The sequence below is a fragment of the Falco peregrinus genome, chromosome 7, assembly GCF_023634155.1.
Source record: "Falco peregrinus isolate bFalPer1 chromosome 7, bFalPer1.pri, whole genome shotgun sequence".
Taxonomy (NCBI): Eukaryota; Metazoa; Chordata; class Aves; order Falconiformes; family Falconidae; genus Falco; species Falco peregrinus.
In genome coordinates, this window is record NC_073727.1 from 26,538,523 (window position 1) to 26,553,228 (window position 14,706).

General features: G+C 37.8%; 1 protein-coding gene across 2 annotated transcripts in view; it reads right to left on the reverse strand.

Annotated features, from left to right (window-relative positions):
- Positions 1 to 709: 709 nt before the first annotated feature.
- Positions 710 to 14,706, reverse strand: part of SLC22A16 (solute carrier family 22 member 16) — a 35,063-nt gene continuing 21,066 nt past the window's right edge. Inside the window, exons 3-8 of one of the 2 annotated variants that reach the window (XM_055811023.1) lie at positions 12,440 to 12,557; positions 10,019 to 10,568; positions 8,004 to 8,131; positions 7,503 to 7,612; positions 6,906 to 7,005; positions 710 to 1,815 (exon numbers count right to left, since the gene is read on the reverse strand). In XM_055811023.1, coding sequence (XP_055666998.1) covers positions 1,603 to 1,815; positions 6,906 to 7,005; positions 7,503 to 7,612; positions 8,004 to 8,131; positions 10,019 to 10,568; positions 12,440 to 12,557 — 1,219 coding nt within the window. In that variant the 3' untranslated portion in view covers positions 710 to 1,602. The remainder of the gene's footprint in view (positions 1,816 to 6,905; positions 7,006 to 7,502; positions 7,613 to 8,003; positions 8,132 to 10,018; positions 10,569 to 12,439; positions 12,558 to 14,706) is intronic. The other variant, XM_055811024.1, reaches the window with a different exon arrangement.

The window sequence follows — 14,706 nt, forward strand, 5'->3', positions numbered from 1 at the left end:
GATATAATTGAAAAATGTGACTATTAAGCTCTACAGCATATATTTATCTACAGTAACAGAGATGTCTTGTTTTGGGGTACATGGCAAAGAAGTAAAAAAGGAAGACCTGTTTTGATGAGATCGTACTAGCTAGCGTAAGAGTAGGTGCCTAAGATAATAAAAACACTGATTTCAAATCAGGGATGACAGGGTTCACACAGCCCAGGCAAGAGAGGGCTGTCTGAACCCTGACATGCAGAAGGTTCCTGTGCTGCTCCCCTCAAACCAAGGATGGCCAAGCAAAGAAGATACAGATCCTCACGGAAGGAAGAACCCCCCAGGTCTGGGGGTAGGCTGAAAAAGGGGAGGTGGGACAGAAAGCCATAAAAGTAGCAGCCAGAATGATGGATCCCTGTCTACCAGTTTTCTGTGGTCCACAGTCATAAGGCAGAATCACGCACCAGCAAGTAAATGTTGATGCACAGATGAGGTGTAGCAACCGTGGGACATTTACAGACACTGACTAAAACTACTGGAGTAACAGGTAACTCTTCTACTATCAGTGTCCTCCAGCCACCATTTAAAAAATTATATTCTTCTAATTGACTTTGAGTGGTATAAGGGAAAAATGAGCTACAGACAGCTGATCTATGAGAAAAATGGTGTGTAGATACCATGTCTACTAAACATTCATTAATACATAAGACCACTTCTGTGCAGAGAGCCTGAATAAGACCCATATACCATTTATTCTTTTTCACTGAGGACTGAGGTGGTCTTGATGGAGGCATTTGGCAAAATTGCTAGTGTAGCTCTTAAAAGTTATGAAGAATCTGATGCTAGATCTGAGCTGAAATAAGTGAGAAGGGGAGCAATGAAGTAACGGTCTGGAATGAATACAACTTTCAAAGGCATCAGGCATTTAAGTTAGTGAGACAGCAGAAGATCCAGTGAACATTTTTTTCTAAACCACTAATAAAAATATATTTGCCATTCAACAGAATGAATATCCAAAACTATTTGCACATTTTACAAATTTAGTATTATTTTTTCAGTTGGAAGGTATTCCACAGAATACCTTCCTGTTAGCAATAGCATCTTTTCTAGTAGAAAACTTGAAAAAAAAAAGAATAAATTAGTTTAAAATTATTGATATGACTTGAAGCAATGTTAAGGCTTCCCTCTTGAATTACAGCTGTCTGAGTTTACTGTGTTTTGCAGTCTGAAGCTTGTAACTGTCAGCAGCAACAAGACAAGAGTAGACAGGGCACTTTGTGGTGGGTTTACAAATCTAACTGCAGAAAATGTGAAGAAAAGAATTAGCATATTTTTTACATATCAGGTAGGTTCCAACATTTAGAGTAATCGTTCCAACGGGTCACAGCAAGTCGGATAGGTCTTCTAAATTCTGGGTAAGTTTGACAAGGGATCTAGAAATCCTATCAAATTTTCTGCAGTACCTCAGTCAAGTGGAAAAGGTTATATATACTTTCTCTATTGAAAAGGCAAGACTGGATACGAAGTAAAAGGCACAGATATTATAGAACAGTCACATTTCTTGAATAAAAAGATCTTATAAATTAGATAACAATTACAATCGGGAACAGGCATTTTGTTGTTGCTTTATTTCTCAGTGCTGACTGTTTCTTGACCAAACATCTCTATCTTTTCTAACGCTGCACCACTGTGTGCTGGAGGAGTCTTTTCTGAACAGCTTTTCTTGTTTCTTCCCATTTCTGTAGCTTCCACCAAAGTATTAGTCAATGGTTTTCCCAGTGTTTCTGGAAGCATTAGTGTTAATATTCCACTCAGAAGAGCCATGATTCCAACAAGCAACTAGAAGAAATAAACAGCAGCTGTAAAGGTAGGAATGTCTTTCAAGTTACGTATATCTTTGATCTTTGCTTGAGAGTACATTTAAAATAAAGCACAAGGAACTCTAATGTAAAGCAAAGGATCATAAGTCTTAAATGTTGACTGTATAAAAGATCTGTCTTTTTTTGCTGCATAAACGAAAGACTATGCAGCAGGATTAATAAAGAGCAAGTGAAGTATTCTGTTCACAAGGGATCAATACAGTGCAAGCAGGAATAATTCTATTTGAGAAAACAATACATATCTTAATTTGGTATTTCTACTATCAGGTATGTATTTAAGAACTGGTTCTAGGATTGCATACATTTCTTTCTACATGCATGTTCACAGAGCTACAATTTCCCTGCCACCTGTAGTCTCAATTCGCACTCCAGCTCCTGAACCTATTCCCCCTGTACCTGTGTTCCTGTTCCTCCTGCACACAGCCAGATCAGAATTTCTCAGTGCAGCTCATTGGCCTGGAGCCACAAAAGTGCACAGCCCTGCTCAGGAGAGCTCTCTAGCAAATAACGAGCTAGCTGTCGACAGGAATACTTTGCTAAACTCAGTTTCAAATTGCTGTTAGGGGTGCAGGCATCTACTGACATTTGCACTGGGATCACATCTTGGATTTGTCCATGATGTACACAGTTCTGTAACAACAGCTTACTTCAGCAGCAGTGCAAGGATCAGGATCGTGTGGGGTAGACACAGAAATACAAACACTCCATGAGTACCTTTTATTTCCCTTCATTTCTGTGTCTCTTGTTCAATGAAAACAATTCATACTTTCCTCCTTTGAAGTACAGAACCGCATTAAAACCCTGACATTCTTCCAACACCAGGTTATAAATGACACAAATCTGTTTTCAGAAATGCTTCCACACAGTACATCGTGCCTGGCCTCAGTGTTTTTCCATTTTATGACTGTGCACTTTAATACTGTATTATCCTTATCTTGCCGTATGCTGATTCTCAGATCTGTCCTGTTTGTTTAATATTTTCTTTCCAAGTGTGAGGGAACATTTGGAATTACTATGCCTAGGTCTCTTACACAGAGCTTGAGACAAGAACTGGCCAGCTACCATCTGCAGCTAAGCCAGACTTTCTCTTTAAGTCAGAAAGGTGCTTTAAAATTGGAATTCTCCATGTAACCTTGAACAGTGCTATTTTCATGCACATGCACCATGCTGCTTTTGCTTCTCTCTCCCCTCCAAAAGAGGACAGCTTGCCTCAAGCACTCTTTTGAGAAGCAGAAGTCACACTGCTGCATACACTCCTCTTTTTGCACTTGCATTAAATACAGAGGCTTACAAAACAAACAATTGAGCAAAATACTGTTGAATAGTACAGACTACAGTGAAAATAAAAGTAATGCTCTTACTATGAAAAAAAAAAAGCCCAGCAGTAATAGGAAAAGAGGAAATGGCACCGAGTAGCAGACTGAGGGAAATTCCTGTAGACATATATGTTTGGCAGAAGTGATATTTAAACACATATTCCAAAATATTGAAGTCTCACCTCTGAGTGTCAAAACTCTTCTCCACTATTAAAACATGATTTTCTGTCATGGCAAGAGAGTACGAATTGACACATGACAGCTATTCCACTGTAACCTCTTTTATGCACATCTTTCAGGCTGTCATAAGTTTATATTTGAGTATATTGAGGGCTGTAAAAGATACTAAAGCTTACGGACATCCATACATCCAGGGTTTATGAGAACAGGGTCACTACTGATGCCCAAAAGAACAAGATTAAAGTAACACTGTGTGCTTTGAGTATGTGTGTCTTCTCTGTTTCAGTAGTCTTTTAGACATTTTGTATTCTTCTCATGTTTTCCTTCCTCTTGAACCTACCTTTTATTCTCCTGCAAACTCTCACTATTCTGTAAGCGTACATGCCACCATCTTTCCTGTCTTTTCATCTCAGCTCTCTTAACTCTATTCCATCACGTGTTAGGTTTTTTTTCAATGTGAAAGCTGCTGCATGCCAACTAATTCAGTGTGTTTCCCTTCTTTCTGACCCTACGAAATATTCCCTATGAAAGAGAGAACATGAAACAACTAAGTCACAGTATATTAATGAAAGGACTTCTCAGATATCATCTACTTTTTCAGGGGCAGTAACCACACTTATCAATGAAGTTATTTACATTTAGTCGAAGCAAGTCTTCTGCAGTCTTACCTTGGCTTACTTCTTCATTAGCATCTGACATAAATTAGCCCTGTGCTTGCTCATAACACTTGTGTATGTTTTGTATGTGTGTACTATTTTACATATATAAAATATGTATTCTTTATTTATATTATGGAGTATGTTCTTCTGATATAGTCAATGAGTTAAATGCTTATGGATTAAAGCGTACATACTATTGTACGAAGTATTTAAGTATGTTTAAGCTCCATTGAAGTTAATTTGACAAGAGTACCTGCTAAAATTCATTGCTTTTTCAGGGTCTTAATTTGAAATCTGACTTTCTGCTTAGTCAAACTCTCAAAGTATTCCCCAACACTTCAGTACAGCCAACAGTTTCTATCAGCTACCATAAAAAAACCTTCAAAAGATTTCCCACCATTTTTCGTATGTCTTCCTCCCTACCTGGAACAACAATTTTTATTTCATAGGGGTCCAAGACCAGGACTTAATATATTCACTCTAGAAAAAAAGATAATTGGAATTAAATATCCCTACAAAATAATACTTTTACTTCTGAGAACAAATTATTATTATAGTCTGCTATTTATATTTATATCCACATCTGATGGCTCTGAACAAATCTAAAATTTGATCTTATGTACAGAATTCCTACTGCAACAAAAAAAAAGTGAAATTTTGTCCTGAAAATCCACTAGTATTAGACACAGGATTTGCATTCATGTAACTTTACTGACCTCAGTGGAGGTTTTTTTTTAATTTATAAATTATGGTTTATCTGAGAGAAAAATCAAGTCTATTAAAGGGCTACTGTAATGTAATTCTTAACAGATGAGAAACAGAAATAGGTTATACATGGAGCAGTTGCTTTACTCTAAGTTTTCTAGAAAGCTGTCACAGAGAAACATACTTAGCAACTTATTCAAGATTTATAGGCATTCAAATAAGATGCTTGCATTACTCACAGGTGGCGTTAACTGTACACGAGGCAGAATGTCAAACAAATAGCAGTAGTAACTGATTGACAGTGTGTGGTGTGTACAATAGATCAACATGATACCAGCTTACTTACAAACATAATCCATTTAATTTCATTTCCAGTTCAAAACATGACCTGAAACTTGGCACACTGTGCTCCAACTCAAGACAAGCCTATTTAATAAACTGACAGATGTTTTGTAACAGAAGCTAATAATAAAAACATATTCACTATGAGCTACTCCACAACTCTACAAATACCCTGGATAGTTCTTTGTACACTGAGACTTGTTCATAGCTGAAAAAATTCCTCCGTTTATGCTGCCATTTGCACTGTTCTCCAGCATGTTTTAGCATTCCCCATCTTATGGTTTTAACTGCAGCACTTCTGCACAGATAAAGCTTATCTCAGCCAGTAAAGGCAAAACACTGACAAGAGAAAAAAAATGTTCTCCCATGACCACCCTGTTGTGCAAATGTTTCTTTGTCTTTTCTGGGATGGTATCTTGGTTTGTATGGGGCCATTATTAGGAAAGAAAACATTTTTTAGGACCTTGAGGGAATAAATTAATTTGTGGTCTCCTTCATCCTCTTAATTTCCATCCAAAACAACTGCAAGCAATTAATTTAAATAATAAAATGAGTTCCCAAGAATTCCTTGAAACCAATCTCTAGCATCTATAATTGAAGATTTTGTAGTTGCAAAATCAAAGGGACACAACGCCAATTTTTCAGGAAATTCCACTGTGGTATACAAAATTAGAGTAGGAATCCAGGTTAAAGACACATCCCATTACATTTTCACCTTCTGACATGTATAATCTACATATAAAATTGGTGTGCTAGTCACAGTGAATTCTAAGGGGTATCTGAAAGAACTGTTTTTTAATCATTATTAAACTCTCCTCTACTTAAAGCTTTAATATAAACTTTGTAATTCTTTCTGTTTTTACGTGTATGGGTATAAATTATCCTTCAGGGGAAAAAAGGGATTGAATAGCTGCAGGATTTCGTAACAGAAATATAATGAAGAAATGTAATGAAATACGATTCATCTGTGAGCAGGAAACACATTAAATATTTTGTCCAAAATGGACCTGAAGCTACATAATGCAGACAAAATGCTTAAAGTGCAGGAAGGAATGGTCCCACCTCTGTTTTCCTGGGGCAACTGGTGGTAGAAGACAAAACTTAATGGTAGCGTGACTTGGAACTACCTAGAAGTAGGATGTGCTTAATGAACTCAAGGTTCTGTTGCTTGTCAGTCACAGTGAACCTCATCAATATACCACTTGCTTCTCTTTTTCTATCTCACAAATTATTTTTTCAGTTCTTGGAAATGAAAAACATGAAAAGGGAGCTTTGGGACAGCTGTAAAGACCAAGTACCATAAGCGTAAGACATTCCTAATCTTTTGGAAGGCTATTCCAAAGATGCAACGTCCCAGGAAAGCCATGGAAAAGATTAAGGGTTAATACAAGAGAAAATAGCCACCAATGGTGAATTCCAAGAATGGAAGGACTATGCCTTTGAAAAAGGGTAAGAATAAATCAGGAGCATGGTCAAGAACTGCTAGGCCTGCAGAGGAAAATATGGACTAAGACACTTCCTAAACGTTACATGGTAGATGAAGCATATTTTTATGGAAAATGTTTTTATCCATTTCATACTAGGATTCAGTGCGTAAGTACTTTTATCTTCTTCCATCATAAAATCATTGCAGAAGCTTTCAGTGACTCAAAGTCTCCCTTTTGCTTCACCTGCATATTTTTAACAGTATGAAGCTACTTATCTTTGAGACTTAAAATTTAGAACAAGAATGGTTCACTCAATTTCCTTTTCAAAATAAAAGTTCAGAGCTTTTGATTCCTGAGAAAACAAGTGATATATACACCTTTCCAAAACCAGAAACATTCACTGTTGAAATAAATACTTACAAGTGGCATGAAAATCCAAACACTTCTCAGATACACACAGAAAGGAGCAACCACACTTCCTACACGGCACATCATGCTTCCACTTCCAACAGCAAGTGATCTATACATAAAACAAAGACTCTGATAAGAATTCTGGCAGGTAAAGGAAACAATTAGAAATGCACAGACACTTAAAACATCAGTAGGACATGTCTTTAAGCAATTATGCTAGGAAGCTATTGCTACACCAATGTAAATTTATATTGCAGTGAAGTTCAGTCGTTTCTGTAATCAAGATTAAAAATATAATCGTCATTCAGTATAGAACACAGGATGAACGACCAGGATTTTTAAGAAAGACATAAATAATGTTGAAAAGAGTATTCTTCTAGTTCCCCAATGAAACCAACCAGTGCACATGGAATGAAAAAATAAATAAAAATTTCTGGTACAGCTAAACACTAGACAACTAAAGCACCCGAGGAACTAATCCCATCCCAAGTCTTTCAGACCACTACCACTGATGCCAAGAGTTGCTAGATATGGTGCAGCAGCACAATAAAGGAAAGGAAAGAACAGCAAAGTAATGAAAAACACATAACTGGCAAAAGTTCTTACCTTACAATTGTTGGGTACAGTTCTGCTGTGTAGAGATATATAAGGCCAAATGCCACACCTATTGAAAATTTTCCAGCCATATTTGCTAAGATAATTGATATATTGAAATCCTGTTGAAAGAGAGCACAAATAAATAAATTACCAGAAAATAACACTATCCCAAACCTAACATAAATCCTTCACAAGTTGTGACTCTTTTTTCAACAATAAGCAATATTTAATGCTTCTGTTTTAAAATTGGTCTCAATGAGTAATTAATGTCCATATCACTTTTTACCAGTCCTGGTTCACTGAAGTCCTGGGAACATTTTACAGGTGACTCCAGCAATGACAGTGAAACCTGTACTGACAATACAGAAACCTATCTTAGACTGGCAGCTACAATTTAAAAACAGCCTTTAATCAACTACATGATTTAGAAACAGCAGCTGCATCTACAGACTTAAGAGCCTTTAAAATAAATTTCTACTATAGCAACACTTTCAACAATAAGTGACTAACCTGAGGTATGAACATAATTAAAACACAGATCAGTGCACTTAAAATAAGGAACGGAATGAGTGTGTTTCTCCTTCCCAGTTTGTCCATCCCAATGCAAGCAATGATATAGCAAGGCAACTCCACAGCACCTGTCAGTATGAAACCATTTAATTTTAGGTCATGATTACTCATAGTCATAACTCTAACTTCCTCTTTACGAGTATTAGTTTAATCTAGTGGATAATAAATAAGTGAAATCTAGAGATAACCAGTGTGTTGGGCTACTTCACTTGGCAACAGAAATGGTGACAGAAGTAGAAAACATGGCCTAAAATACGGTAGTGGGGGATGGAGAGGGACAAGGGAAACAGCTTTCACAGCACAGAGCAGTTTCAGTTCTCTTTGGGGTGGAAAATTACAGAAAACAGCAAGGCCACCGTCCTGGTTTTATGACACTGGCACTTGTGACTGAAAGCTCTCAAATTGCTGCTCTTCTGCTACAGGTATTTTTACATCTACAGTTTAAGCATACCCACAAGGAATACTGCTAGTGTCGCACAGACACACCTTTCAGGATTTGCCAGCTTCCACCTGGACACAGAACTGAAGCCACAGGCCCCCAGCTTCAGCCCCAAATCACCCCAATGTAAAAGGCAAACAAGGTCCCTCCAGGTCCGGTTTTCTGAGTCAGCTCCACAAATACAGACTGTGGTTCCAGCTTTCTCTCTTCTCCACTAAAAAGAGGGCAGCTGCTTATTATATCCCACTCTTACTCAGATTGTCTCTTCCTAATGTCTCTTTCCAGATAAAAACTTCTGCAGCTCCAAAAGAACTGGTGTTTGGCTAGGACTGTTCACAAACCCTGCGTAAACATGATTTGCCCCTAGACAAATTATATGGAGCCTAAGCCAGTCTGGACATGTTTTAAACCAACTTGCTCACGAAGAATACTACTATGTCCAATGTAAAATCATGGAAGAACAGAAGATACAGCCCTGAACAAATACACTGCATTCCTTTACTAAGCACATATAGTATGTCAATACATCTGTAATATTGGGAAACAATCTTTTGGGCTTGTGTTGGTAAAAGCAGGCTGCAATTATTCAGTATTTTTAAAAGAGGTGGATAAGGGAATATACGCACTGTACTCCACCATAAGAGCTTAGGTATCTGTGCAATACTAGCATCCGCTCTTCAACACATCAGTCTACCAATATACTATAATACATGACAGCACAAGCTGAATTCCTGAGAGCCCCAGTCCTTCTGAGTGCTTATGTACATGAACAGTCACATTCACTTTACTGAGAGTACTCAGTCGCATAAAGCAAACTGCATGACTTAATTCTTTGCTGGCTCAGAGCTGCATGCCTGACCCGGAGTCTTCTGAAGCCAATGGAATATTTCCACTGATCATGACAAACTTTGGATCAGGCCTTGAATGCACTGAGCTGCCTTTATAAACAACTTACATACAAGAGGAAGATTACAGTCAGATTGACAAAATTAAAAAATACAATTAAATTAAAAATACACTTTTGAGAAAACTAAAATTAATCTTGCTTCTGAGAATTATGAATCTATTTTCTACACAGGCAGGCTCAATACCTCATGACTGTAAGCGATTAAAAGAATAATTTTCTTCTCTTGTTTTCCTAGTTTGTGCCTTTAACAGAGCCTTGTGAATTTTGTGTTGGTGGTCTGCTTCCCTTGGTGTTTGTGTGGATATGCAGGGCAAAGCGGAGACAAGCAGAATATAGTTTTACAATCACAAAGACAGATGGAGAATTTTGTACACCAAAAAATGTTAAATTCTTCTTTTTTTTTTTCTTTTTTTTTTCCAGAAACAGTGAGATTTGGAGTAAATGATTCTCCTGTGTTAGTCAACTTTATGAAGACTTAGCAAGAAACTTTTTGAACAAGGTTCATAATTGAATGAACAAAGTTAAAACATTTGCTGTCAAATCTATAGACATTTCTAAATGTTATGCTCTAGTTCTGTCATAAACAGAATAAAGTACAAAAATATTTACCTATGAGAAAGAGGTTTAAATATTCATTGCCTCCTAGACTGACAGAACTGAGGGAGAAGACGTAGTACCCCAAGCTCCCAGTGAACCAGATCAGCCAGACTGTGATGGTCCTTCTTGCAATGTGCCAGTTACAAAAGAGGTCTAAGATGTTGTGCTTCTTTGTTGAGGATGCGTCATTGTCACCCATTCTGCCACTGACTAGATCATCTTGTTGGACCGAGCGCAGTTCAGAAACTCTGCAGGGAGTGCTCACTTTATTCCATCTTGCCATTATATTAATTACTTTTTGTGCATCTTCGTATCTTTCCTCTGACAGAAGCCAAAAAGGTGTTTCTGGGAGCACCCAGCAGCACAAGACAAAGGGAAGAGTCGCTATGGTGAGAAATATCTGATAGACCCACCAGGTCCGAACCAAAAATCCCACGAGTGCCACAACCATAATTCCCATAGCAAAAAAAGCATGGACATGCATAGAAGCCCAGGTTCGTGCTTTAATGCCAACAAATTCAGTCACATAAACAAAAGCCACAACCAGATAGCCACTTGAAACCTGGGGGGGGGGGGAGGGGGGGGGGAGGTGAGAGAGAGAGAAAAAAAAAAAGTGAGGTTTGTATCTACTCTCCTTGTGCAGCAGCAGTAAAAACAATCAGCTAACTGTTTCACATTTGTGTGTGCTTAATTGCCACTGCACTGGCATATCCCACACTGACATAAAAAAAGGTAACCCTGAAAACAAAGCAGATGGAGAAAAAAATTCACTCAAACCTTCAGACCGCCTGGACACTGTATTTAAAAATGTGAAGTGATTTTGGATGCTTCTCTGTAGTGGGAAGTGTCTTGTAGCCAGCAAGAGACACCTGAAAAAGAGCCTAATTTGCTGATGTCACTAAACCCTTCAGCTCCAAAAATCAGGTCTCTTAATGACACTGCAAACTGGATGCTTCAGAAAATGAGGTCCCCTGAAGTAACTGCCACTTCTGAAAGTCTTCACCTTGGTTTTTAGGTAGACTATTAATAATCTGTATGTCAGGGAACTGCAAACTTACTGAGAATTACCTTCCTCACTTCATAAATTATCCCATCAAATCAAATTTTTACAATGCTGGAAGAGAATCTCATATATATGGTTATAGGTTCTCATACGTTATCTAGCGAATGCAATTACTGGCATGTTCTGCATTACAGTATTTCTTAATTGAATATATATATATATATATTTCAATTTCTCTAGGAACAGTCAAACTCTTGGTATCTTAAAACATTTCAAAACACAGCTAGAAAATGCAGACTAGAAAATATTCCACTATATCACTTTGATTAATCAATGTTCTGGTTAAAAATATTCCAGTTAATAGTCTCTGATTCTGAGCCCCCTGAACCTGATACGAACGCTGTGCTGATCTCAGTGGCATACAGCTAGAGCTTTAGACCTCCACCTTGCACGTCAGTCCCAGCGGGCAGTAAAAACCTACACCACTCGTCTGGTCAGAGCTTTTTGCTTTTCTAAACTGCTCAGCCCCCAGCATCAACAGCCAAAGGAGTCAGCAGAGGGGCTCCTGTTGATCTCACTGTTCAAGGCTGAAATGCCCATGCAGTTTTTCCTGCTAAGACATCCTTCTGAGCTCTGATCAGGCAAAGGAAGCTCCAGGTGCAAGGTCCTGTCCTGACTAATGTGCTGTCAGCAGGAATAAAATAAATTATGTAATTATTTTCAAATTTCTAACGTACTTTAAATGTTATGTAACTTTCTTTGTGATAACATTCTAATTGCTTTATGCATTACATAGTGAAAGACTACAAATATTGTACTTCTGGATTTAAAATAGTAATTTAAAATTGGTTTCTATGTATAAATATTGACACACATATATATAAAAGTACATATTAACACATATACTGGAATACCCCTAAGTACAGTATAAACATCTAGGTGTTAAACATGTCTACCTATGTATTTAGTATTCCAGGTATAGCTTAAGAGACCAAAGAGATGCATGGAAGAGAAAATGTGCATCTCTTCTCCATCACTCAGAATGGCAGAGATGAAAATCGTACTTATTATAGATTTTTTATTTTAAGAAAAATATACTCAGTTTCTAACAACAGGAAGAAATGCAATGGAAGCTGCAATGCAGAACCCAGAGTTTGCTGCTCACACTTGGTATTTAATTACCAGTCCAGCAGAGGTTGGGATGGAGGAAGCACCAAACACTGCTTCATACAGACGCTTTCTATTATTTCAAAGAGGAAAAGTGCTGTGGTCCAAGAACATTCAGATTCCCCCTGCTCTGCTGAAATAAGTGCAACAGAGGGGGCTTTAGAATAATGAAGTAGGGGAGGAAATAATAACAAAAGGGAGGTTTTCCTGAGAAGGGACAGGAAATGACACAAAAAAGAGCCAGGGTAAACATCCTTTCTTACCATAGCAAGGAGAAAGCGCACAATCACGAAACTGTAGTAGTCAAATGTGAAGGCCACTGCGATGCCAAATACAAACTGACCAGCACTTGTGAACCATATAACACGTTGTCTTCCCAGTCTGCAAATCACAGCAGTAATAAAATTATGAATAACCATAACCATTCCATTAAAATACACCCTGCAACTCCAGAGAGCCTGTCTGGAAGTGAGTCTGAAAATATGTAATACTTTCACTCACCACAGAAACTCTGGTTTAGTTGCCCATATTAATTTTTTGGTAATTCCAACTTCCAAGAAAAAAGGAAGTTCCTATGAACAACAGAACTTCCATTTCACAATTCTTGGCTAGAAGCAACGTGCAGAAGTGTGCATTACATATGTTCACCTCCAGTTCCAAGTTTAACTTCTACATAACTAATCTGCAAGTTTACTCTTGTCTTATTTATGAGGACAGTAGGTAAGACTTGCTTTTTGAGATATTTCATATTAAGTAACATGTATTTAATATTTTCTAACAGAAGTTAGCTGTGATAACACATGCCACCTCTTGCCAAAGTAACAACCGATTTGGATAGTAATGAAAGGCTTCTGTAACATATCTTTGTCCAGTTATTTGAATTATCTAATAAATGACAATTACATAGTTTCCTTGATTTTTCTGATTGCATCACAGCACACATGCATGTATATACAAACACAGAAATCCAGGAAGCTAGCATACTAACAGCAAAAAAATCACGTCAAATACTAGCTTCCCATCAACAACATAGTAATTCCCATCATAAAAGAAGGGCATTTAGTAAAAAGGAAGTTCTATTTGTTTATCTTCTTCTGGTATCTCAAGAAGAAAATATACCAAGTAGAGCCAGTTGTCCTTAAACAAGTCAGCATATGCTACCAACACAAAGCTCACCTGGGGGAAAACCTAGAAATCGGCAACAGATCTACAAGACTCCATGGAGGATTATATTCTAGCTACAAATGTTTTGTAATACAACATGTGTGGAACCACTTTTCTTCCCCGATAATATCCTCTTGGGCTCATTATCTACTCCACTGCAAATAGCTTCTCATGGATGTGGGTATCACGTTTAGACAGAGGGTTTGAGGACTTTCAGGGGTGTGGGCTCATTTGTTGGTTTTTCTCCGTGAGTATTTGGTACGACATGAAACCAACCATTTTTCTCCAGCCTTGAGCTGGAGTCATGCACATTTGGTCTCTGCTCCCTGTCCGAAGAGATCCTAGTGATTCCTAGCTGTCGGAGCTCTTCTGTTGAGAAATCTGTTAACTGGGAATGGGAGGAATCCACAAACTTATTTCCCACCAGCCAGGATGTGTCAGAAAATAATCAGTTTCAGCTGTAAAATCTACAGTTGTAGATCTGCAACTCAGAATGTGTGTACTATCTTAACTGTCTGTCCATGGCTTGAATTAATGGAAATGAGAACAGTATGATCATAACCTTATAAATAATGTCTGAGTATTAATTAATAAAACTATGAATTATTTAAAGGGATGCAGAACAAATGTTGGCATTATATTCTGGTTTTGTACTAAATACAGTTTTAGAAAGCCTTGGATTAGGAGGCAGGATTGATTCCATGTGTTTTAAAAGCCAAATTAAAAAAAAAAATCATCTTTATTTTTTCATTCCCATGTTGTAACTGTCACACCATAGTGTCGTGCTAATAAAGGAAAATCAGAAAACAATATGCTTGGTCTCCTTTTTCTGCTTATACTGTTAACTGTGGGATAAAATGTTACCCTCTACCTAACAGAGCTGTTAATCAACAAGCTCCTTTATGGAAAGAGATAAATAACACTAAACTACCCTTCAAAGCAAAACACAGGTACAAAAATTGCCTGAGACGAAACCAATTACAACATAGCTTAGGCATTTGACTCTCATACAGATAGAAAGGCATGGCTGGGCATTCTTCTGAGGTAGAAATACATATGTTTCTGTTGAGAGAGAAAACAGGATACTGACATAAATCCTGGATCTTACTGTTGCTTCTGAGTCCAGCTCTGATGCTGGATCTCAGTATGTGATCTGAGATAACATCCAGGGAAGAAGTGTCGGAGGGGAGTGGGCTGAAGGACAGCCTTGGCATCGTGAGCAAAGGACTGCTTGGGCTGAGTACCTCCACAGACTGACTCTCCTCATGCTCAAACAGAACTTTGTACGTGCTAGTAAATAAGTGAAACTACAGCACAGCTCACTGACAACCATTTTTCCTCCTATCTGTACTAACCTTCAAGAGAC